We start from the raw sequence: 21,340 nt of genomic DNA on the forward strand, positions 1-21,340 counted from the left end.
TCAATTTCAAGATGCGACTGATCTGTATGTTGTACTTGCCAACGTTCAGATTCATTCATGACATGTCTGATTAATTGTGTCTAAAAAAATTGACCATTGTGCATGTTATTCTCCGTTTTTATGTAAAATTTTTCACACATATGATGGTAAGATTTCTAGTATTTTCTAATACTTTTATGAACTCAAACGTAAAAGCAGTTGAAATCCGAATTCGTTCTACTATTTGTTGCAGCTAGGCCGTGTCCGTAAAAATAAGAAATGCATGTGAATGAACTCTGCACAAAACAATTATTTCCAACATGTGACAACTGTTGAATGCAACATTTCTTGCTCATGCCGGACTCAGTATAGTCTTAAAATGGTAAATGTATAGTTTGATGAGAAATCGGCTGATAATTACCAACTTTAATCAGATTATGATTAATTTAAAACCGATTGAGTACCACAACGAGCCCGAAATTTTTCAATTCCTGATCTCTAATAACGGGTCAGTGATTTGCGAAAGATATCAACGGTTCCGAAATTATACTTACAGCTCTCCGCAATTGGAGTTACGCTCAAACTTGTATCAACGACATATTTCAATTTATGGTGGAACGGAATGTTTATTTCATAAGAGTGATGCCATCTGCGTTTCATTTCACTTCAAATCCAGATTTGCAAAATATTTTGATATTTTCCTCAATCCCTCAAATATATATTTATCTAAGTTGTATTTAACGGTTCCAAATAGGCGATCTTAACATCGCTTGATATATTTGGAATTGTCTTAACAATGCTATAGTTATGTTTTTTACTTTAAAAAATTAAAATATTATTGTACATTCATTTGCGAGGCGTTCAAAATTATTTCAATATCTATGCTATAATTATTATGATTAAATATATGTTTAATTGTTTGTAGTTGCTCTGAAATAAATTTTGTAAATTTATCAACAATTCGTCCACGATATTCATCATCGAATATGTATGTGTATCGCGTATAATCAAGAACTGTTCTTTTACTTATCTTTATAGATTTGTAAATTTACTTACTTTAATGGCTCCTTTCGTCCATGCCAAATAACTTCTCTGTATGACGTCACAGCTAGGTAATCATTAAACTTCCGTATACTACATACTTCGTCAAAGCAGCCACAAGCATAAAGCGGTTGATATCGGATAGTAAACCTGTGTACTTCAGTAAGTTAGTACGGGGCAACTGTTAGGTAAAGCTTTAAATACAATTGGACAATAGTAAGTTGTAGCAGATGGCAACAACAGAATGATTAGCAAGCAAATTGAATCGCATTAAATGGAAACAAGGACCTTTTAACCGCGCGTGTATCGAAACATCAATTCTTTAGTTTTACGTTATAACTTTAATACAAGAAATTGGAGTGACAAAAGGGTGAGCATAATACTATAAATCTAATCCTTAGGGATCATATAGTGAGTGTAACGCCTTGCAGTTAGTGAGGCGAAATAAAGTCGAACTGGACTCTGCAGGCGTTGAGCCTTGGTCGGCTTTGAATAATATTAATTTCTCTACATCTGGTAGTCCTCAGTATTCTTGCCTGCACAAATTGTGTTATCCGCCTAAAACTGTTTGTGTCCACTCTCACACATTGAATTCAAGTTGAACGGTGCTCACAGAAAAGAATCTTACTTAACTCCCGAGCGAAACACTGCTGGTGTTTTGATAGACAAAACTTTAGCTGACTGAACTTTGAAGCTCTAGGAATACGTATGTCAAATTCTGTGCCTTGACATGCTTTGAAATACCATTTTTTGAAGTTTTGCCGCATTTTTCGCGTGTCAACTTGATTTTTCATACTTCTCTCGACACAACAGCCGATCCCCGCAATTTCTCTTGCCATCATGTGTCTTTCTGTTCTTACTCATTTCATGCCGTACTATCGCGGACAAGTGTTTACTTCACTATTTTTCTTTGGATTTAAAATAATTGTCTCTCTATCACCGTTTCTGAATATGCTATGTATCAAGAAAAACGTTTTTCAAAAAAACGAGAGCGCACTTTGATAATTATTCGTCATCTTGAATTGCCGATGTTTACACAATACAGATTAATGATTAATTAAGAGTCAAACAAACATTTGATATGAACTTGGCATGTATGGTATGGTTAATAAATATCAGGTAAGTAATTTTTGTCATTCCAATTTAATACCGATAAGTCAATATATCGAATATCTGAATACATTGTATCATTAATAACAATGTACAACGTATAACTGTACAACGACGATATGCAGTATCTTCAGAAAAAGGTATTTTATAAAGCTTTAGGAGTTGATTAGACGTATGAAATAAACTATATTCATATGTATGCTGTTTGTATACACATACATGTATAAATATATACATTGGTATGTATGTATATATAGATATTTATAATAACGATTGTAGGCAGATGTACATATTTAGATTGTATACAACACACGCCTAAGCTTATTGATAATTTTTAGTCTATGGTCTATAAATACTGCTATACAAGAATATTGGAAAGAAATTATAATTACAATTAGTTACCCATTAAAAGCATACATTTTCTTTAGGCGACTGTTCTCACTCATCGTCTACTATTCCGTAAGATTTGAAGAAAACAACAAAAAGTATTACGAGAATGGAAGTAAAGTTGAGATCAATTTCCATCAAGAATTTGATGACGATTTAATAAAATCGATAGTACAGGTCATTTCGTTGAAACTTGCATCTGGAATAACGAATAACCTTTTCTGTGGAGGATCTGCCTACCTACACGGTCACAATACTTCAACACGTGTCATCGTATATATTTATGCGAACTTCGTAAGATTCGTTTCTAATTGTCTCACAAGCAGTGCTGGTAAAATTGATTGTGTACAGCATCACGTACACCTACATAATATACTCATGTGGGTAGTAAGTTCCCTGTTTAACGCGACTGTACACATATTTTTTGAGTTTATAATTAAAGTAAATGTTTCCCCGCTAGTTTACTTTGATTCCGAATTATATGATAGGTATTTAGTGTAACCGCAGTAGGTATTTAAAATATAAACGATACGTGAAACAATGAAGCAGTTATATTTTTTAAATAAATTCATAATTCAATCCAAAGTCTTTTGAGTTTAATCAAAGTATAGACTGCATCGATAGCATTAAATTAAATAAAAGCAAAATCGTCATTTTTATATATATTCAAACGATTTTTCTTTATGTACAGTTCGTATGGCAAATTGACAAATTCTTTATATTTACTTTTTTCAACAATAATTTTCACAGAACCACGTGTTTTCAAAATGTGTATAAGATAAAAAAAAAAAAAAGAACAAAAACTTTCTTCAATCTACGTCTAGCAAAATAAGTTCAGACTCTCGTTACTATTTTGTGGTAAATATAAATAAGCAGTATTTGCGTGAATTATAAAAGAAAATCACAAAAAATTTTAATTTTTTTTTTGTTTAACATTAACTTGTGGATTTTCGTGTTTTAGTTTAACATTAACGTTATCGTCATGATAAGTCTTATACTTCCATATGAGTTTAGTGGTGAGTGTGATGTATTAATAAACCAAAAGCGAAGCTATTGATTTTGCATAGAAACTAGAAGTGTTCATTGATAAACAATATATCGATAGAACTTTATCCATTTCCTCACAGAAGAAACATGTTCAATCGATTAATCGATATGGTTATGATTATATTTATTTTTTATTTTCAACAGTATATGCATACGTATTGCGTAGTTCCATAACAAAAATATAAGCATTGCTTTGTTGTATCATAATTTGAAAATGTATTCCTCAATTGAAAAAAGTGTACATAGAAGCTTGATCACCATTGGTGCCAGATTTCCCAATATGCTGGTTGTGAGGCTCAATTGTTTCTTTGAATTCAGTATGCTCCTCTCTTTCTTTCTTTCTGATGATCGAAATACAGTCGTTACGTTTAATTAACTAGAAATAAACCTTCATGATCAGTATACTATTTATTATCTCTCCTTTCTTCTAAATTCTGATAAGTACGTATCAGGACATTATCAAAGTGCCAAACTAACATAAAAAATTTGGACGTTCATATCTTTTTTTCTCCACTACTCTACTAAACTGCTGTCATAAGATTTTTGGATAAATATGATTGTAAAAACGGTGTGTTTAGTTACACACGCACTATTTTCTAGTCATCATCATTTGATTACAAATTATGGTTCATATACTAGCAAAGGTCTAAGAGATAGAATTGACGAACATAGAGAATAGAACGTTACCTGTTAAATAGAACGACCGACTAATCAGTTAATATCGTGGTTGGTTCGAGTTAGCCATCTGTGAACGAACTGCGCTTGCAGCTACATTACCAGCAGCGTTCTGAACGTGTTCATTCCGCAGAAAAGTTGAAGTAAATTCTTGTTGCGCCTTTGCAACACTCGCTCCTGTGCTGCGATAGATACGGTGGATCTGAGGAAAAGCATGTAATAATGAGCCATTCTACATTCATTATAATTTGTACAGAAAAATTCTGAAAGTTGTCTGGAAATTTTTATCGTTTCCCACCTTGGACAACAAAAGTATGTCACCAACTGCCGCGACTGCGTAGCCAATAGCAATAATGAGTAAAAGAATACCAATGAATACTCCTAATCCTGTACCATCAAATGCCTCAATTGCTATTATTATTCCGCTGAAATAGACAAATAAACTTGATGAGATATGAATATTTAGACGTCTTTCAGGTGGATGAACAACATTCGAAACTTGTGTGTATCTCTGAGATACACATTTTTATTTACTATAATGCAGTAAAATAAGATTCTTTACCATGTGCCTGATCCAGATATCCCAAGAGCTTGAATAACAGTCACAACGAATTGGAAAAAAAATACGAAGAAAAAAACCATGAAATTAAAGGAACTGTCACTCCTGAAAATGAGAGAATAATTAAAGAAATAATTATTTTCAACGGTTAACAAGGTTACGAATATCCTGTGGTATTACTGGAATAAATTATTTCACTCTAGAGTTAGTTATTTTAAATGAAGTACAAGTGAATAAAGATATTTTGTAACATTAAAAAAAAATACCTGAAAGCCTTGTATGCCGGCCTATACCAGCAAAGAAACGAAAAAGGAGTGAATAGCAGGAGATAAAGAATGGCAAGACCAAATGTAGAAAATCCTTGGCCATATAACAGCAATGCAAATCCACCGACCACGTTCAACACCATCACACACCCATGAACTGTAATGAACATAGTGATTGAACTCGATATAGATGTCCTATTAAACAATGAATGCAACTTACAACACATGATCAAAGTTAGATGATTTGAGAAGTGAAATTTTCTTGAAAAGATTTATAAATTCAATACAGAAAACAATCATGTAAATGGAAATGAAGAATTATACATACACATCCAAAGGTAGTAAAGTTGTCTAACAATCTTTTGGAAGTCAGCAGGAATATCAACATCGATATCCTGATAGACACATGGTTGAAAACAGCACTTTTCAGGCAACGGTGGCCAATTGTTTCGTCTTGCTAAAATAAAATTGTTAGCAACATTAATCATGCAAATATTTTTTTATTTAAATCATATTTACAGAACCGTCCTTCGCTTTTTTATTCAATTGTTTACACATTTAAAATAAGGTTGAAATATACAAATACTGTGAGGATTCATGAAACTTGTATGAAAGAATCTGTTATTCCAATAACAGGAATTGATACATTCAGTGACATGATTGCTACTTTTTAACACCTTTGCTATTTGAAAAAAAATTATTAGCCGTCACGAAAAGTTCAAACATCAAAATTTTTCTGAATAAGATTAAAATTATAAAGTACAAGATTGTTCGAGTTCTAAATTTGAACCTAGAGCTTATTCTGTAACTTTACTGCCATAAAACTGCAACAATATTACTGTGGCGAAATAACATTAGTAAAACATCGACTGGGTAAGAATGAACTGATATCAATAGTTGTTGACAGGTTTTGAATGGCAATTTTGAGGCAAGTAGTTACAGAATAAGCCTGCCTAAAAATGAAATTCAAAAAAGAAATTTGGACACTTTTTTTCACTTGCGCCAAAAACGATGTGGCTATGTTTGAATAAGTTTTCTCATTTGGTCAGCTGATAGTGAATCAATACATGTATACCAAGGAAAATTCAGGAATAGTTTATGACTAAATAGGTCAGTATTTTATAACAAATCCATTGAGTGATATCTGTTTCAAGGAACAAAAAAATAAAATAGCATTAAATAAAAGTAATATGAGTTGCATCAATAACTTTTCTGAACTATGAAGAAATAAGTATCTTCGGTTGTACACACGTGAAGAATTTGCTAATAGCTATCAGTATGGTAATTCAAACCTTTCTCAAGTGAATAAACAAGAATATGCTTTCAATAGTGTATAAGAATCAAATAAAATCCAAATTTCACATTACAAAATTTTTGGAACATTTTTAAGATGGTCAAGTAATTTCACACGTTAAGCACGGATCCGATTTTACTGTGATAATCAATTTCGTTCACTGATAGTTCCCAGGGACCGACATCATGCTTAAAGTGTTAATGTAATTATTATTTATTATGCCTCACCATAGTATGGCGTATTTCTCATTTCCTCATCTCTCCTCGCTTTCCATTCGTCTTCCTGCCGACGCTGAAACAAAAGATATAACATTAAATTTAGAACGTATTTGTTTCCTGGGCTATCGAGCGAATCATCACATTCCAAATTCATTCATATACATCATTTCATCATGCACTTACATCTGGTGCTGGAGGTGAGGTAACCGCAGGTGTAGGGGTCACTGTTTGCTGCGCGCTTCGGGTGTAATTAGGTGGTGGAACCTCCTGATTTGTAGGCTGAAGTGTAGCTGGTTGTTGAGTGGCTCCTACACCTCCATAAATGGGCGGGTTTGAAGCTCCTCTTACCTGTGTTGCCCCCTGCGATCCTTGGTCCGCGAAGGGATTGTAATCTTCGATACCCCTGTTGGCAGGAGTCGAGCTGGCGGCTTGTCTAACTGCGGGATCCTATCCACGGTAATAAAATAATACTGTTATTGCTAATGAAGTTTCATACCTTACTCGATAAGGAGAAATATTCTACATCGTAATCAATTGTCTGAACCAAAAGACAACAGTCTTTTCAATATATAAAACAAGCCGCGTATTTGTCTGACATTTTTCTCTGAATGTTTTCTAAATAAACAATTGTGAATATGTGAATGGTAAATAATTAATAAAATACATTGGTATAATGATTAAGTTTGTACGAAGTAAAATTTTACATCAAGGCGAAGGTGATTAATCTCAGATATGCTGGGCGAAAAAATTTTTGAAAATATTACCACACGTCACTGTTACTACTAAATGATTCATATAGCTCAGGTGTTTTAACAATCTTTTGACAACTAAGAAAGACATTGCCAGTGTCGATCGGGTGTCACGTATTTCGTCGTATCGTGGAATAAAGAAAGATTACTTGCCGAAAATGGGTCGTTCAAAGCTGGTTCCCCAAAGGGATTTTCGTCGAAACCAGACATTCCTTAAGGGTTAAATTTTTTCCGGTATTTAATTTCAGAAACAGCGTACAGACTGTCTTCCGATCGAATAATACTTGTAATCTTATCTAAAAACGGTTCAACATCGTTGACGTGCCCCTGGGGCTTTCTACGTGCAATTAATCCTTTAGCTAGAATCACGGACTGACTCTGAACTTAATTCCTAAAAATAGCTAAACCAGAGATGGCTAAACTGCCGACCCGATACATACACCTGCATACACCTAAAATATGCAACGCATTTGTACGGTTTGAGGATAAAGCCGGTAATTTTTTTAAATTCATTAGTCATCGATTGAGAATTACGGATTTTCTAATATAATGAAATTTACATGGAAGCTAGATCCTCAAATCAATGCGCAATTATAGGTATATGATAAAGTTACAGTGTGAAAAATTGATTTAAACAATTACTACAGCGACATTTATGCAATATTAGACAATGGTGAAGTGACTTTAGTCGTTTCTACTATGATTCCACGTGCTTTGACGCTGGGCCAATCACATAGCATATGGACCCGCGAAAATTGAGTTGAGGGCAGTTGAGGCCAATGTAAAGAGCGCAATGTCGTCATTGCGCACGCAGTTTTACAGCGCTTTGTACGTGAACTTTGGAGGCGGCGTTTCTGGACGATCCTGTACTCATAACTGAAATGCCGGGTATTTATCAGTTATGAGTGGTTATGAGTGATCATTACGTGAGAGTTGAGTAGGCTGAGTGGACATGTGAAACGTAAATGCTATGAGTACAACATTTGAGGATACAGGTGAAATTACATTCTATATATAATTTCCATAATATCGCAAATTACTATCCAAACGGTGAACGGCGCTCGAAAATTACGATACCCTCAGTTACAGTGCGGTAATAAGTAATTTAACCAAATTCAAACAACGTTTATTGAAGAAATGATAATAATAATGATTGTAGGACAACAAAGAGCCAAAATAGTTACGAACCTACAGTATTTTGTAAACCGATCAATTATCCTTTCTATTCAGAATTAATCTTGTACGATACGACGTAAATCACGCTTGTATAGGTTAAGGCGCCGGATAGTTTGACGCAGCAAAATAAAGGCTGTTGTGAAGATTCTTAGGTCAAATTACTGTGTAGCTACTCAAGGGTCTAGATTAAACAATTCATTCAACGATTTATTTATGGTTTTTGCCTCTGCCAATAACTACTGATAACTACCATTTCAAAATTTGCATCATATATATTTTCAATTTGGAATTAACTAATTACTATGTATTGGTACAAAAAACCCAAATTTCTCTTAGAAAGCTGTAAAAGTCTCAAATGACCAATATAAAAGATAACGTATACATTGTCGAACATTATTTCTTCAGCTTTGTAAAAAAAATTTACCGTGCATAACATGCAGCAATTATTATATACACATTTTTTGGTATGCAATAATTACTAATATTTTGATGAAATAGTTCGGAAATTTCTGACAGCTGCTTAACTTTTGAATAATGTACATATGAACTCAATGTTTTTGATAGATTTTACCAGCCGTTCAGTACATTGTTCATTTACGATTTATTCGTTAATTTGATTGATTAAATTGATTTAAATAAGTTTTCTGCATATCTTGCAACAGCATTTTCTAAAAGTAACTTCAAGAACCAATAAAAACAGTATAAAATGTGGATAGAAATATTAGAAAGTTCACATAGAATTAAAGGTAAACGACTAGAATATTTTTAGCTCACATGCTCAAATGAAATTTTGCATTCGTAATATTTTCCAAATCCTAGTTGCATCAAAGTCTAGGGAAAAGTGTATTGGATTTATTTATACTCAATCAGTATTTTTGGTCCAAATGTAATGTATCATATAATTCTGCATGCTTGCCGATCTCCACAAAAAAATTAACGAATCGGAACTGTTTAACGATTTTATTTTGTTATTAATACATCATAAAAAAGAAAACATGATAACTTCTCGATGACTCGTAAGTACTGTAATTGTTTTAACTGTAATTAGAAACAAGAAAGCCTTTGATTGTATATATCATATTTTTTTGTTACAGATTTTTAATTTCAAGTAATAAAAAATGGCTGAAAATCAAGAAAATGACAATTCCGTAGTGGATTCACAAGAAACTTATTATGAGAAAGCGCAAAACATGAGTGGAAGCCAAATGTTGGATGAAAGTCAAGATTTTGCTTTGGTTGTTGCTGAAGATTCAGATGAAAGTACAACATCTCAGTCCCAAATTGTGAAAAATGTTTGCGAAGCTGAAGCTGGTGGAGACTCTGTAGAACAAAAAACTATTCTATCAAAGACAGAAATCATTGATGATAATCCGACAAAACCAGAGATTTTTCATAAGACACAAAATATTTATATCCACGAAAAGAAACTGAGTGAAGAAAAGGATATTCAAGGTTTAAACATGGAGAACGATGCTCATGATTCAAAATGTAATGACAGAAAGGGGAGCGACGAAGAAGAAATTATTCAAGGTACACCACCTGAAATTCCTTCTCCATCCAGGAAACGTAAGGCTGATTCTTTTGATGAACCAGCAGCTAAAATCCAGCGAACTCTAGCACAAAGAGATGTTTTAAAACTGGATAGAAACATGGGAAATGCAGATACAAAATTAATCTTGAATGAAGTACCTATTGAAGATACACAAAAACCATTAGATATCCTTTCTGAAAATACCGAAAATATTGACGATGCAGAGAAATTAGACCTACGTGCTACTCAAACTTATAAAAATGTAGTTATTGCAGAAACACAAGATTCAGTTGAATCTGAACCAGTTATTTCAAGTGATTTGACTGCTCTGGGAAATATGAGTTCAAATGTTAAATCAGATGAATCTGATGAGAAGAATCCATGTTCTACAGATAAACGTGATTCAGAACTTGATGCAGCTAATAGTAAACCCAATTCATTCGACAGTAATAGTGCTTTGTCAGACAGCGAGAAAGTGGTTCCACAACCTGATGGAAACATGTTGATAGAAGCCTCTGGTGAGACTTCAGAAATGAATACCAATGGAAAAGATGTGCAAGAGACAACTGAAGATGATAAAATGTGCAATACTGATGACAGCTCAAATATTGTGAGTCCAGATTTGATTGAGAAAAAGAGTTGCAAAAGTACAAAGTTTAGTGAAGAGGAAGTTAATGTTTCCGACAATGTGGCTAAGGAATTTTTTGACGTGCCTCTGCCAACTAGTGACAGTAACGTAGAATCTACTTGCGATACAGGATCTCATGGTTCAAATAAGTCACGAATGAGCATTGAGGTAATATACGACAGAAAATCTTCGAGCCAAGAGAAAAAAAGGTGTTTAGGCTTGGTGGAAATTGATGAAGAAGGGGAAAAGATTATTTTGGATGATTCAAACGAGGAAAGCCCTAAAAATACAACAATTTATAAGAGCTGCTTGGACAGCAAAACTAACAGTGAATCAAGCTACAAGTCCACAGGTTGTACAGAAGTCCACAAACATAATGATGACAGCCAAATATTAGATTGCCATACATCAAATGATGACGATTTAACTATGAATAGCAACGCAAAGACGGTTAGTTTGGTCAGCGAATCTGATCCATTTGTTGATGATGTAGGGACAGGACTAAATAAAGGTGAGACTTCTGCGTCCATCGCAAGTCACCCAAATACAGAACAAAGTTTTCGATCCAGCCCTAAACTAAATGACACCTTGGAGATGGTGAATGTTGTTACTGACAGTGAAGGAGATAGTCTTTTTGGCAATGTTAATACACAAAAATTATCTGATAACAAAACTGATAATCCATTGAACGCATCATTGGGTATCAAAACAGCAGCAATTGAAAAGAAAACGAGATTCTATGTCGACTTGAAGTACACGTTACACATTGACGAAACTACCAAAGAAATAATTTATAAAGAAGTAACGGATGTACATTGCGAGCCAGTGTTTGAAAATTCGGGTGCTCGAAGAAATAGTGATGTGTCTGGATGTCTAGCTGATATATCTGGGAATGCCAACAAAGATAATTCTCCAGGATCAGTGATGAGCAATCCTCAACTGTTTCAACTTCCCCTATCTAGGCTTTCCATTGCATCAACGATGAGCTCCTCAAGTTCCTTGTCAAGTGCTGCTTCTTTGGCTGCAAAACTACTGAAGAACACCAACTTCTCCGAACCAAAAGGTCGTGCGAAACATGCTAGAAGGCCACCAATGGAAGTGCACTCAGAAGAAAAAATTATTGATGGTTGGAAGAATACTCGCTTAATTTCAGAAGCGCTCTTGCAGTCTGCAAATGCTTTCATTTATTCTCCAGAAAGCTTCCATCTTGATAACGAACCTGGCAAAATTGAAGACAAAGTATTATCGTCTACGCCAGAAACAATAGAAGATACAGAAATGCCCCCGCAAGTGTCAACTCCGAAAAGTACAAAGGCTAAAAGACTATTAAAACGGAAACGTACAACTAATGGAACTGCAAAAAGCAATGGTATCAGGAAAGGCTCCCCAGAAATTGTAACTACCAGTCAAGAAGCCAGACTGCACGTTAACAAAAAACGTGAGAGCAACGACAGTGTTCAATCAGATAAGCTATCGAAAGAAATCACAAGTTTATCAACTCCTAGTAGCCTGAGCACAAGAACAGAGACGCTGAGAAGTCTAACTCCACAAAATTTGCCAAATGATGAATTGATAGGCAAAGTCGTATTTGCCAAATGGTCAGACAATACTTACTACCCAGGTGAAGTTATAGGTAAAACTAAAGACAAGTATAGGATAAAGTTTTACGATGGTAAAAGCAAACTTGTGATGGAGGAATTTGTAATACCTATGCCTGGATCATTGAGGGAAGGTTTATCTGTTTATGCTACTAGCAAAGAAGACGGCTACGCATCAATGGGGATAATTTTGAAATCCGAGAACGTTAAAAATATGATATATTATACAGTGGAAATGGACACTGGGGAGAAAATTAGAGTCCAAATCAACGACATATCCTTGATGCCAGGGCAGGCTCAAATTCTGAAGGAAGAGATGGATGTGGCTTTACAAAATCTACCAAAAACTCCACAACACTTGGGTCGAGTTAGTCTTGACAACTTAATCGATGGTAAAAGACGATCAAGGCGAGCTGCCACTCCGACTGTGTCGACACCCAAATCAAGGAAAGCCATTTCTCCAAGATCTAACAAAACAGCTAAATCCATATCTCCGTCTGGTTCTGGTCTTCCTAAACTTAAAGGAAATAAACAAGCAATATTGACTTCAGAAAGCGAAACCAAAACAAACGAGTCTGATATTTCAGCGACAGATGATGTGGACGGTGTTGAACCTGAATTACCAACAATGCCATCAGTTCCAATATCAAAGGGACCTTCGGATAGAATGAAAGGGAGAGGACGAGGCAAGTCTAAGCAAATACATGACGATGCCGAACTTGGACCTATACCTCCGGCATCATCGTTAATATTTGAAAATATGTCTTTCATTTTGACCTCCACCTCGTCAGATGTCATTTCACGTCATCATACAGATGATTCGTGTTCGGATCCTGGAACAGAAAATGAAGAGGAATGGCTTAAAACGCCATTTGTGAAAGATCGGGTGAAAAAACAATTGGTTAACGGGGGAGGAATAGTGTATGATTCCTTTAAACAAATACCACAATCTGAATATAAAAAGGTTAAACTTATCACCAATGTACCAAATTTAACAGCAAAGAGCATACAATGCCTTTCGGTTGGGATTCCAACTTACAGTCACAACTGGGTAATCCAGTGCTGTCGGGATGTAAGTATTACAAGGTCTGTTTATGAAAAATTGTACTTCCAAGTTAGTAGACTTACATTAAACTATATTGCATGTTTCTCCCCTAGAAAAAAACTCTCAAACTTACTCCATACGAATTGCCAGCTGGTTGGAGTGAAGAGAAGAGGAAATACATTGAATCGTACGATCGATTGATCAAACAACCATTTAATGGGATGATAATAGCCTTGCCAGTACTGGATAACAGAAACGTGATCAACCGTACAATTCAATTTTGGCGCAGTATCTGCGAGAATGCCGGTGCTGTAGTTCAAATAATAAACGACCCAGGTAGCTACATTCTAATGCAACTAGAAATATTCTCTTAAAGTACAATTGTTAACATGAACAAGTAAACACTGACAGGCTTATTTTGACTAAACCTGTCGCAAAATGGAATTAATGCACTATAAACTATTAATCATTTGCATAAAAGAGGCATGTCAAACCCAGTTGTGTAAGAATTTCACTTTTTTACAGAAACTGATTTGTCTCATGTAACCGCAGTACTGACAGATAACAGATGCCCGTCTTGGCTGGTTGAAAAGGCTGATAGTTTGCAAATTCCTTTGGTATCGACAGTTTGGATTGTACAATGCATAATTGTAGGCCAATCTCTCCAATACGATTCTCATCCTAAATATTCCTATAATTTTATGCAGCCCTGAGTGAATTTTAACATATCCCGATAATTTTTAATATTACCCTGTTTATTTTCATCTACGACATTTTTTTACGACCAACTCAAATGTATTTTAATTGATATCTTCATTATTTTTTTAATTTTACGACAACGATTCATTTATAGTTTCGTAAATTAAATGAACTAAACTAACATATGTGCCAATGCATCAAATGGCAACTCCAGACAATCGAGGAAGAATTTATAGGAATTGTTTCAATATTGGTGCAGGATTAATTCATCACGTGATTACTTTTGTGTAATAATCAAGTATGAAAAGGAGAATTTAGTGTTTGGATCAATTGTCATTTTATTTAAAAACAAAAACTAGTTTGTTTTTTTCACTCATAAACTTGACCTAGGGGATGAAATTACATAGATGAAGCGAGCATCAAATTATGAATGAAATATAATATCGATATTTAGGATAGCCATTGAACGAAAGGAATGATGGGAATAGGAATAATAGGACCTGATTTTTAAGGTACAAGGAAAACCTACCTTTGCGTACAACATTTTTTAACAAATAGGGTGAATACTTTGACTATGAAGTCATTTTGATTGCAATCAAAATATAATACCGCATATATTATTTTAATAATTTCGTTTATTGCTATTACGAATTATAAAATACAAATGTTTTATGTACAATTTTTCCAGCATGAAATATATTGACATATTTTGGCAATTCTGATGTTTTTCCATTTGTTTTCTCTGCTGATTTATATCCGTAATTCATTTTACACAAATTTGCAGACTTCAAATATGCGGAATTACCGGTACCTATTATTAATGAATTTTATACTAAATAATTTCCTCAAAGTAGTACACAAGTTTTACATAGAATAATATTCATATTTTTCTACACAAACTATTAACATGTAAAATTTGACTACCAAAAATTATGAAATTCTAAAATAATTAAGGGGAATAATAAAAAAGTACAAACTGCTACAAAACAAAACGTATATCAATGTCTTACTCGACTATCTCATTTTATTATGTATTTTCAGTAAACTTATAAATAGTCATTAGATAAATCACGACTGGTGTATGAAAATTATAAAAGACGAAACCACAGCCACATCCAGTAATATGTGAAAATAATGTTTCGTGCACTTCGACATGTTTAGACATGACTGAACAGTTTGATCAATTTTATACAGAACACAAGGCTACGTTCTCTTCAATTTCAACAATATTTCGTATCTTATCGGACACTAGAAGTACAAAATGTAAATATCCTTTGACTTAAGTTTAGATTTATTTCAATCGTTATACCAGTCTAAGAATAAAAGTGAAAATGACATAACAATGAGAAAAAATAAAATCCATACTCTCAAACCAGCGTTCCTTTGAATGGCTTGACGGATTTGTTCATTCGCTTCTTTGACATTTTCTGTAGATCCAACAACCGTTGTCATTAATCTATCTAAATTTCTATCCTGATCCAAAACTTTTTCTGTAAATATTTCCTGCAGTTCAGCAATGTGTACAACTTTGCTCTCGACTTGCTTTACCTCTTCAGTTAACGTATTCAACTCGTTATGCAGCTGAGCATTTTCGGATTCAAGTATTTGAATATCTTCAGCAGTGAGCTCCTCGTCATCAGCCAATAAATTAACATCCCCATTGATTTCCTGGATTTTCATCGGACTCGATTCATTGGAGCTTAGCTGGTCTCGTTCCTCCTGTACTTCAGGTACGCTGAGCGACGATTTAGACAGCTTCAATTTGCTTGTATTTGATTCTAATCTAGCCATCTTCCTCATCTCCATAGCTCTTTTTACTCTGATTGCTTTCTGCTCCGAATATACCTTGCAGACGTTTCGCAAATATTTCTCAATCAATAACAGTACGATTTCCCTGTGTTCCAAATCCTGACGTGCACCATCAAATCCAGCCAATTCTCTTTCAAGATCTTTTATGAGATGAGAACATGTGGTCATGATCTTCTGTGCGCCTAAATCAATTTGATCTCTTTCAGCTTCGCTCATTTGCGGCAGACTTGTTAAGTGATTGGCAAAATTTAAATACGCCTTTCTATTTTCTAACAAGAAATCTCTCAACTTTGTTATTTGCATTAAAACGTCTCTGACTTTACCGAAAAACGGAGTTTGCTTCGTGGTTTTTTTTAATGGGGACTTTGAGTCGCTTGGTATACCCAAAGCTTTATTGCGAAGACGTACAGTCTTCACACAGGCTTTAAATAACGTGCTGATGTCCATTTTTGTACTTCTAAACGGTGTAGCCGTAGTTAGTAAACGCAAGGTTATAAAATTCTAATTTATGAAGGAACAATAACTTGATATTGCAGATAAACGCGTCGATCTCGCTTAACGTCCATAACCTAAAAAAGCAATATCACCGACAACGTGGATCGGTCGCCATGTTTGGTCCACAGGTATTACGGGTACTACTGACAGCTACTGACACCGAGAGCAGAAACCTTTTCGAAGCTCTTCGAGTTACATTGATCAAAAGAAATTCGACGTTCCAATCTATGAACACGGGATTGTAAATTGCGGTACTATCGTTAATTAACACTACATGTTGACTCGATTTATGTACCGTAAAAACATATGTAAGCTAAAATGCGCATTGCAGTGCAGGACGTGGCGCAAACGCACTCTATCCACGTGTTCCAGAGAGCTGTAGACTCTCCGGCCATATATCGGAAGCCGAGTATCCGATAGTTGGATTTTCATTTAATTTGGTAAATACCTTGCTCGAAAAATTTCATCGACACGACACAGCATAATCCCATTAATAGAAAATCCATATATTGTATAATCGTATTTTGAGCTAGAATCGGTCGCGATAAACAACGATTAGTTTACAAATCGGATTGAAACTGGAACACATTGATGTAACGTGTGACAGGGCCAGTATAAAAAGATGGCACGTCAGCAGCAGGCCGACGTTGATGAATTATTCGATGTTAAAAATCATTTTTACATCGGTAATTATCAACAATGTATCAACGAAGCCCAAAAAGTAAAGGTATAAACAGTTTTCTAGAATATCTTTCTTAATGTTTCAACAATACTGTCCTTCTGCATGTGTTATTATCAAACTGCCAAGTTGCTGCTGCACCGTTGGCGACGTAGACTCCTGTACACTTTATTGAAACACTTCACAAATATTTGTTTTGCACTTGGCCCTAGCTTGGGATATTTCTGTTTTTAAATCTCCAACGAATCTTTCGTATGATATGTATTGCTGAAATCATAATAAACGCGTTGATCATTGAATCATTAACCTAATTCATAGATTGCTATTTGGAAATTCTACGGAACGAAATCTCAAGTTATTGAAATGAAAAATACATATAAATGAGTAATTACTTTCGTAACTATTTCATAACGCGTTGTTAAATATTCTTTTACCTGTTATTTTTCTTTACAGTACCGTATTACTGACGAATGAGATTTATACGCAAACCTAACATAACCTCAATCAGATTATAATTTAAATAACAACCGTATAAACAAAATTGATGAACAAGTGATCACATTTTTACCTTTATTCATCCTTTAATATAGCCATCTACGTCAGAAATAGCTCTGGAACGAGATGTATTTCTGTACCGAGTTTACATAGCACAAAGAAAATTCCGAGTGGTACTGGACGAAATAAATAATTCATCTCCATCAGATCTACAGCCACTGAAAATGCTGGCGGAATACTTTGCCAATTCAAATAGGCGTGAAGCGATCATTGCTGAACTTGACCAAATAGCCAAAAATGCTAATATAGACAATCACAACTTCATGATTGTTGCAGCGACAATTTATTATCATGAAAAGAATTTAGAATCTGCATTAAGAATATTGCGAAATGCGGATAATCTGGAATGCCTCGCTCTTACACTACAAATTTATCTTAAAATGGACCGTCTCGATTTGGCAAGAAAAGAACTTAAAGCAATGCAAGAAAAGGATGACGACGCTACTTTAACCCAATTAGCTCAAGCCTGGCTCAATATAAGTAGCGGAGGTGATAAACTCCAAGATGCATATTATATATTCCAGGTACAGATAACTGCTGATCAGAAGTAGAAATGATGATATTCTCATATTATGGTACTTGGAAAACTTGATCGTAGTCTGATATTTATTGTCTCAAGGTCTAACAATAAGCTTGGACAATAATTTGTTAGAGAAAAACAGATTTTTAGTCTTTTATACTAATTTCTATCACTGATTCCAGGAAATGATTGATAAACATTCAAGCACAAGCATGCTGTTAAATGGTCAAGCGACATGCTTTATTGGACAAGCAAAATATGAAGAGGCAGAATCGGCGTTGCAAGAATCATTGGACAAAGATAGCAACAATCCAGACGCATTGATTAATATGATTGTTCTTTCGCAGCATATGGGGAAGCCACCAGAAGTTGTAAATCGCTACTTGAGTCAGTTGAAGGACTCCCATTTAGACCATCCTTTTGTTAAAGAATATTTGCAAAAAGAAATTGAGTTTCAGAGACTCAAAAAACAATATTCACCATCCGCCTGAGTATACCAACTACGGTACTGGCACTCAATTGGATGATAAAAGTATCGTATTACTTGATGACGTGAAAAGAGTGCTGAATACTAGACAGCAGTGAGCGTTGAGTAAAAATTTCTATTTCTTTGACCAAAACATGTACCGACTGCACATTTAAATTGGGTGCAATTTGAGGCAGTTCTGATGATAAGAATATATAAAGAAAGCCGTAAGATGAGATGATACGATAGATGATAAATTCAGGGTATGGTTGAAAGAATGTTATTCAACAATAAATTAAGGCTAGATAGGTATTTTCATTGGATAAATGTGATTCTGACTATTGTTCAGTGTCACCTGAAACTTGAATTAATTTGTTTTCATGCAACGGCTGATTTCTGAATCTATGTCTTCGTGCTCAAATACAAAAATATTTTATATTTTTTTCCACATTACATTGAGTTTTGCACAAATCACAAGCGATTTTTACGCCTTTGCCAAACGATACTGCTGTCTGGTTTTTCTTTTGTGAAGAGTAATTGAATTCGGAGAAATTATTTCATATATCAGTGGAACTCAATATTGTGACAACTTTCAGTTCACTAAAGTATGTACGAGTAATTATAAAATTGTTCAACAATTTACAAAATTGATGGAATGAATATTAACGTAAATCAAAAGCTCTACTTCTGTCCAGGATTATGTGAACATCCAAATATTTTATTTCGTTACCATATTATTTTCGTTGCAAAACAAAAAAAAAGAAGAAATTAACAATACTGCCGCAAATTTTTTAATCAACGATAGGACTTAAGAAATAAGGGTAATATCCATCTTGCATGAATCGTATTTTCTATTCCATTCCCTTGAATAATAAACGGATATGTTAGATTATCTAATTATTGCCGTATACTATGGTAATTGTATTCTATTAATTCCAACCCTATACCTAGATTTTACTTTGTGCATTATCTCTCAATGGCACAGATAGATGACCAATGTACAATTATTTTCGCATAAAATAAATATTTCAATTGCCCTGTAGTGACTATTGCAATAGTCAAAAGAATAAATGAATATAGACATATATATAACAGACAAAATATCAAAACAGAATTAGTAAAAATAGTACTAAAAATTTTACCCGTGCAATTTGCATAGTGTTAGTCTCATTATTAATATAAGAAGAACTGGCACGTACTATGATCGTCCATTATATGAATAAGTCAAGGAAGTATTCTAGGTACGCATGTAGATTTGAGTCATGGTATCACCATTTCAAAGTGTTATTACAATAATACAAATTTTGTGAAGTGATGTAAGTCTGCTTAATTGAGACAATACTAAATGACAGGAAAATATAATATATACCTAATATTGACCATGCTCGACCTTTGCACCATGCCCTAACTCAATGATTGGTTAAAAATCGTTTCAACTATGGATTAGTAAGAGAATCATTTCAACTGTAAATAACACTTGTTTTATAGATTGTTATTCTTTCCTTCAACAATCAATAGTTTATTATATTTTTACAACTGAATCCTTATTTAAGGGAATCTAATTGCATTTGGATCTTTTCTAAATTATTGTAGAGCTCTAATAAGCCTGTTTTGTCAGTTTCAATAGTTAACGATGACTTTGACTGCTTGCTCGAAGTATCTGTTAGCCCAACTTGAAGCGTTACAGTCGGACGCATATCTTTGGCCACTACCGTAGACGAAGACTGAACATTGAGATTCCAATTAATCTCGGTAACCTTAAAAAATAACAAATAATGATATTTGAAGGTATTTTCATTGCTGTTTTTTTACCATCAAAATCCTTATTATGCGTACAAAATAATGATTTGAAATTTTTTAAATACATGTGCATTCACCTGGACTGGAAAAATAGACTTTTGTCGTAATTCATCAAATATACTCTTTGCGTAAGTAGCCCAGATCTGAACAAGTACATCAGCTTTTTCATGTTGAAGAGCGAATGTTTCTTTCATGTCAGATTCCATCAAGGCAGGCTTGACAACGTGATAAGCAGCTTGTGCATAGATCAGTGTCGTAGTGTCGAGAAGTAAGCTCAACTCTGTTTTATTCAACTCTAAAGAAACGGATAATTTTTCTTCTTGGCTGGGACTAAACACATTGCCTTCAACACTTGTCTGTAAATTTTGGCAAATTCTAGATGCAAGAAGACGAAGTTTACCAGAATCTATTCTATCTACAATATCGAGGCCTTCTCTTAGCCTGCAAACACAAATAAAAGTGCATTAAAAACCGGCAGAATAATTTGATGAGACAAAGCGATAAACGAAAACAACTTTACCTTGGCGTCAGAGTTATCCACGAAGTCATTACAGAATACTTGTTCAACGCCTTGTTGGATTCAATCTATATAAAACAAGTCATTAGACAGTATTGTACCATTTTTGTACACATAAAAATCATCTGTCGACTATGTTTACATTGATGCGAAATGATTTTGTGATCTTGACACCTGTCAAATGAGAGCGTCACATTATATGATGGTTAAAGTGTGGTGTAAATAACGCTTGATCGTTTATGGTTGAAATCTTGAAAGTATTGTCCAAATTTCCATATACCTAAAAAAAATATGTGAATTTTCTAACCTGTAAAAACTTATCCAATACAATCATCCAATGTTATTTTTTTCTCATTTTCGTACGATTTTTCGCACCAATAGCTATCTATGTATGGCGACTCACCAAGGATGAAAGAACGGAAATAAAGAACACGATAAGAGCTCGCATATGTATTACTCATTCAAAGTGATCTCATCCGTTACCGATAGCCTTGTTT

At 34.3% G+C, this 21,340-nt stretch overlaps 6 protein-coding genes across 14 annotated transcripts in view; 3 read left to right on the forward strand and 3 right to left on the reverse strand.

Annotated features, from left to right (window-relative positions):
• LOC124307408 (fasciculation and elongation protein zeta-2-like) overlaps positions 1-21,340 on the forward strand; it is a 396,278-nt gene that overhangs the window by 174,664 nt on the left and 200,274 nt on the right. The gene's annotated exons all lie outside the window — the stretch shown is intronic.
• Positions 129-7,734, reverse strand: LOC124307362 (secretory carrier-associated membrane protein 5). 2 transcript variants are annotated; one of them, XM_046768973.1, is made up of 9 exons: positions 7,479-7,734; positions 6,760-7,023; positions 6,586-6,649; positions 5,393-5,521; positions 5,065-5,221; positions 4,802-4,903; positions 4,538-4,664; positions 4,252-4,441; positions 129-3,905 (listed from the first exon to the last, which is right to left on the reverse strand). In XM_046768973.1, exons 1-8 carry the CDS (start codon positions 7,533-7,535, stop codon positions 4,280-4,282), a joined length of 1,062 nt encoding a protein of 353 aa, XP_046624929.1. In that variant the 5' UTR covers positions 7,536-7,734; the 3' UTR covers positions 129-3,905; positions 4,252-4,279. The 2 variants fall into 2 exon arrangements, with proteins under 2 accessions (XP_046624929.1, XP_046624928.1); XM_046768972.1 differs by having other exon boundaries at positions 129-3,940; positions 7,479-7,720.
• Positions 7,743-15,146, forward strand: LOC124307320 (uncharacterized). The gene is made up of 4 exons (XM_046768850.1): positions 7,743-8,320; positions 9,596-13,330; positions 13,417-13,639; positions 13,829-15,146. Exons 2-4 carry the CDS (start codon positions 9,620-9,622, stop codon positions 14,014-14,016), a joined length of 4,122 nt encoding a protein of 1,373 aa, XP_046624806.1. The 5' UTR covers positions 7,743-8,320; positions 9,596-9,619; the 3' UTR covers positions 14,017-15,146.
• Positions 14,561-16,650, reverse strand: LOC124307369 (syntaxin-18). Its single transcript, XM_046768985.1, has one exon. It carries the CDS (start codon positions 16,256-16,258, stop codon positions 15,299-15,301), a length of 960 nt encoding a protein of 319 aa, XP_046624941.1. The 5' UTR covers positions 16,259-16,650; the 3' UTR covers positions 14,561-15,298.
• Positions 16,789-19,899, forward strand: LOC124307372 (coatomer subunit epsilon). Of its 2 annotated transcripts, none has more exons than XM_046768989.1 (3): positions 16,789-17,027; positions 17,576-18,064; positions 18,243-19,899. In XM_046768989.1, exons 1-3 carry the CDS (start codon positions 16,929-16,931, stop codon positions 18,549-18,551), a joined length of 897 nt encoding a protein of 298 aa, XP_046624945.1. In that variant the 5' UTR covers positions 16,789-16,928; the 3' UTR covers positions 18,552-19,899. The 2 variants fall into 2 exon arrangements, with proteins under 2 accessions (XP_046624945.1, XP_046624944.1); XM_046768988.1 differs by having other exon boundaries at positions 16,824-17,033.
• On the reverse strand, positions 18,981-21,328 carry LOC124307388 (COMM domain-containing protein 10-like). Of its 3 annotated transcripts, none has more exons than XM_046769019.1 (4): positions 21,247-21,328; positions 20,847-20,911; positions 20,404-20,767; positions 18,981-20,283 (listed from the first exon to the last, which is right to left on the reverse strand). In XM_046769019.1, exons 1-4 carry the CDS (start codon positions 21,289-21,291, stop codon positions 20,071-20,073), a joined length of 687 nt encoding a protein of 228 aa, XP_046624975.1. In that variant the 5' UTR covers positions 21,292-21,328; the 3' UTR covers positions 18,981-20,070. The 3 variants fall into 3 exon arrangements, with proteins under 3 accessions (XP_046624975.1, XP_046624976.1, XP_046624977.1); XM_046769020.1 differs by having other exon boundaries at positions 21,151-21,324; XM_046769021.1 differs by having other exon boundaries at positions 20,847-21,017; positions 21,151-21,309.

This window comes from Neodiprion virginianus, chromosome 6 (assembly GCF_021901495.1).
Source record: "Neodiprion virginianus isolate iyNeoVirg1 chromosome 6, iyNeoVirg1.1, whole genome shotgun sequence".
Classification (NCBI taxonomy): Eukaryota; Metazoa; Arthropoda; class Insecta; order Hymenoptera; family Diprionidae; genus Neodiprion; species Neodiprion virginianus.

Excerpts from the sequence above, each read along its gene's own strand:
- LOC124307320 (XM_046768850.1), top strand. The coding sequence starts at position 9,620 with ATGGCTGAAAATCAAGAAAATGACAATTCCGTAGTGGATTCACAAGAA. Across the intron at positions 13,331-13,416 it reads TAATCCAGTGCTGTCGGGAT|AAAAAAACTCTCAAACTTAC; the intron begins GTAAGTATTACA and ends TTTCTCCCCTAG. Across the intron at positions 13,640-13,828 it reads TCAAATAATAAACGACCCAG|AAACTGATTTGTCTCATGTA; the intron begins GTAGCTACATTC and ends ACTTTTTTACAG.
- LOC124307369 (XM_046768985.1), bottom strand. The coding sequence starts at position 16,258 with ATGGACATCAGCACGTTATTTAAAGCCTGTGTGAAGACTGTACGTCTT.
- LOC124307362 (XM_046768973.1), bottom strand. The coding sequence starts at position 7,535 with ATGTCTGGTTTCGACGAAAATCCCTTTGGGGAACCAGCTTTGAACGAC. Across the intron at positions 6,650-6,759 it reads CCTCACCTCCAGCACCAGAT|CGTCGGCAGGAAGACGAATG; the intron begins GTAAGTGCATGA and ends CTTTTGTTTCAG. Across the intron at positions 5,222-5,392 it reads ACTTTACTACCTTTGGATGT|TTCATGGGTGTGTGATGGTG; the intron begins GTATGTATAATT and ends TGTTCATTACAG.
- LOC124307388 (XM_046769019.1), bottom strand. The coding sequence starts at position 21,291 with ATGCGAGCTCTTATCGTGTTCTTTATTTCCGTTCTTTCATCCTTG. Across the intron at positions 20,912-21,246 it reads TTTCCGTTCTTTCATCCTTG|ATTGAATCCAACAAGGCGTT; the intron begins GTGAGTCGCCAT and ends TGTTTTATATAG. Across the intron at positions 20,284-20,403 it reads AGTCTATTTTTCCAGTCCAG|GTTACCGAGATTAATTGGAA; the intron begins GTGAATGCACAT and ends TTATTTTTTAAG.
- LOC124307372 (XM_046768988.1), top strand. The coding sequence starts at position 16,929 with ATGGCACGTCAGCAGCAGGCCGACGTTGATGAATTATTCGATGTTAAA. Across the intron at positions 17,034-17,575 it reads ACGAAGCCCAAAAAGTAAAG|CCATCTACGTCAGAAATAGC; the intron begins GTATAAACAGTT and ends CCTTTAATATAG. Across the intron at positions 18,065-18,242 it reads ATGCATATTATATATTCCAG|GAAATGATTGATAAACATTC; the intron begins GTACAGATAACT and ends CACTGATTCCAG.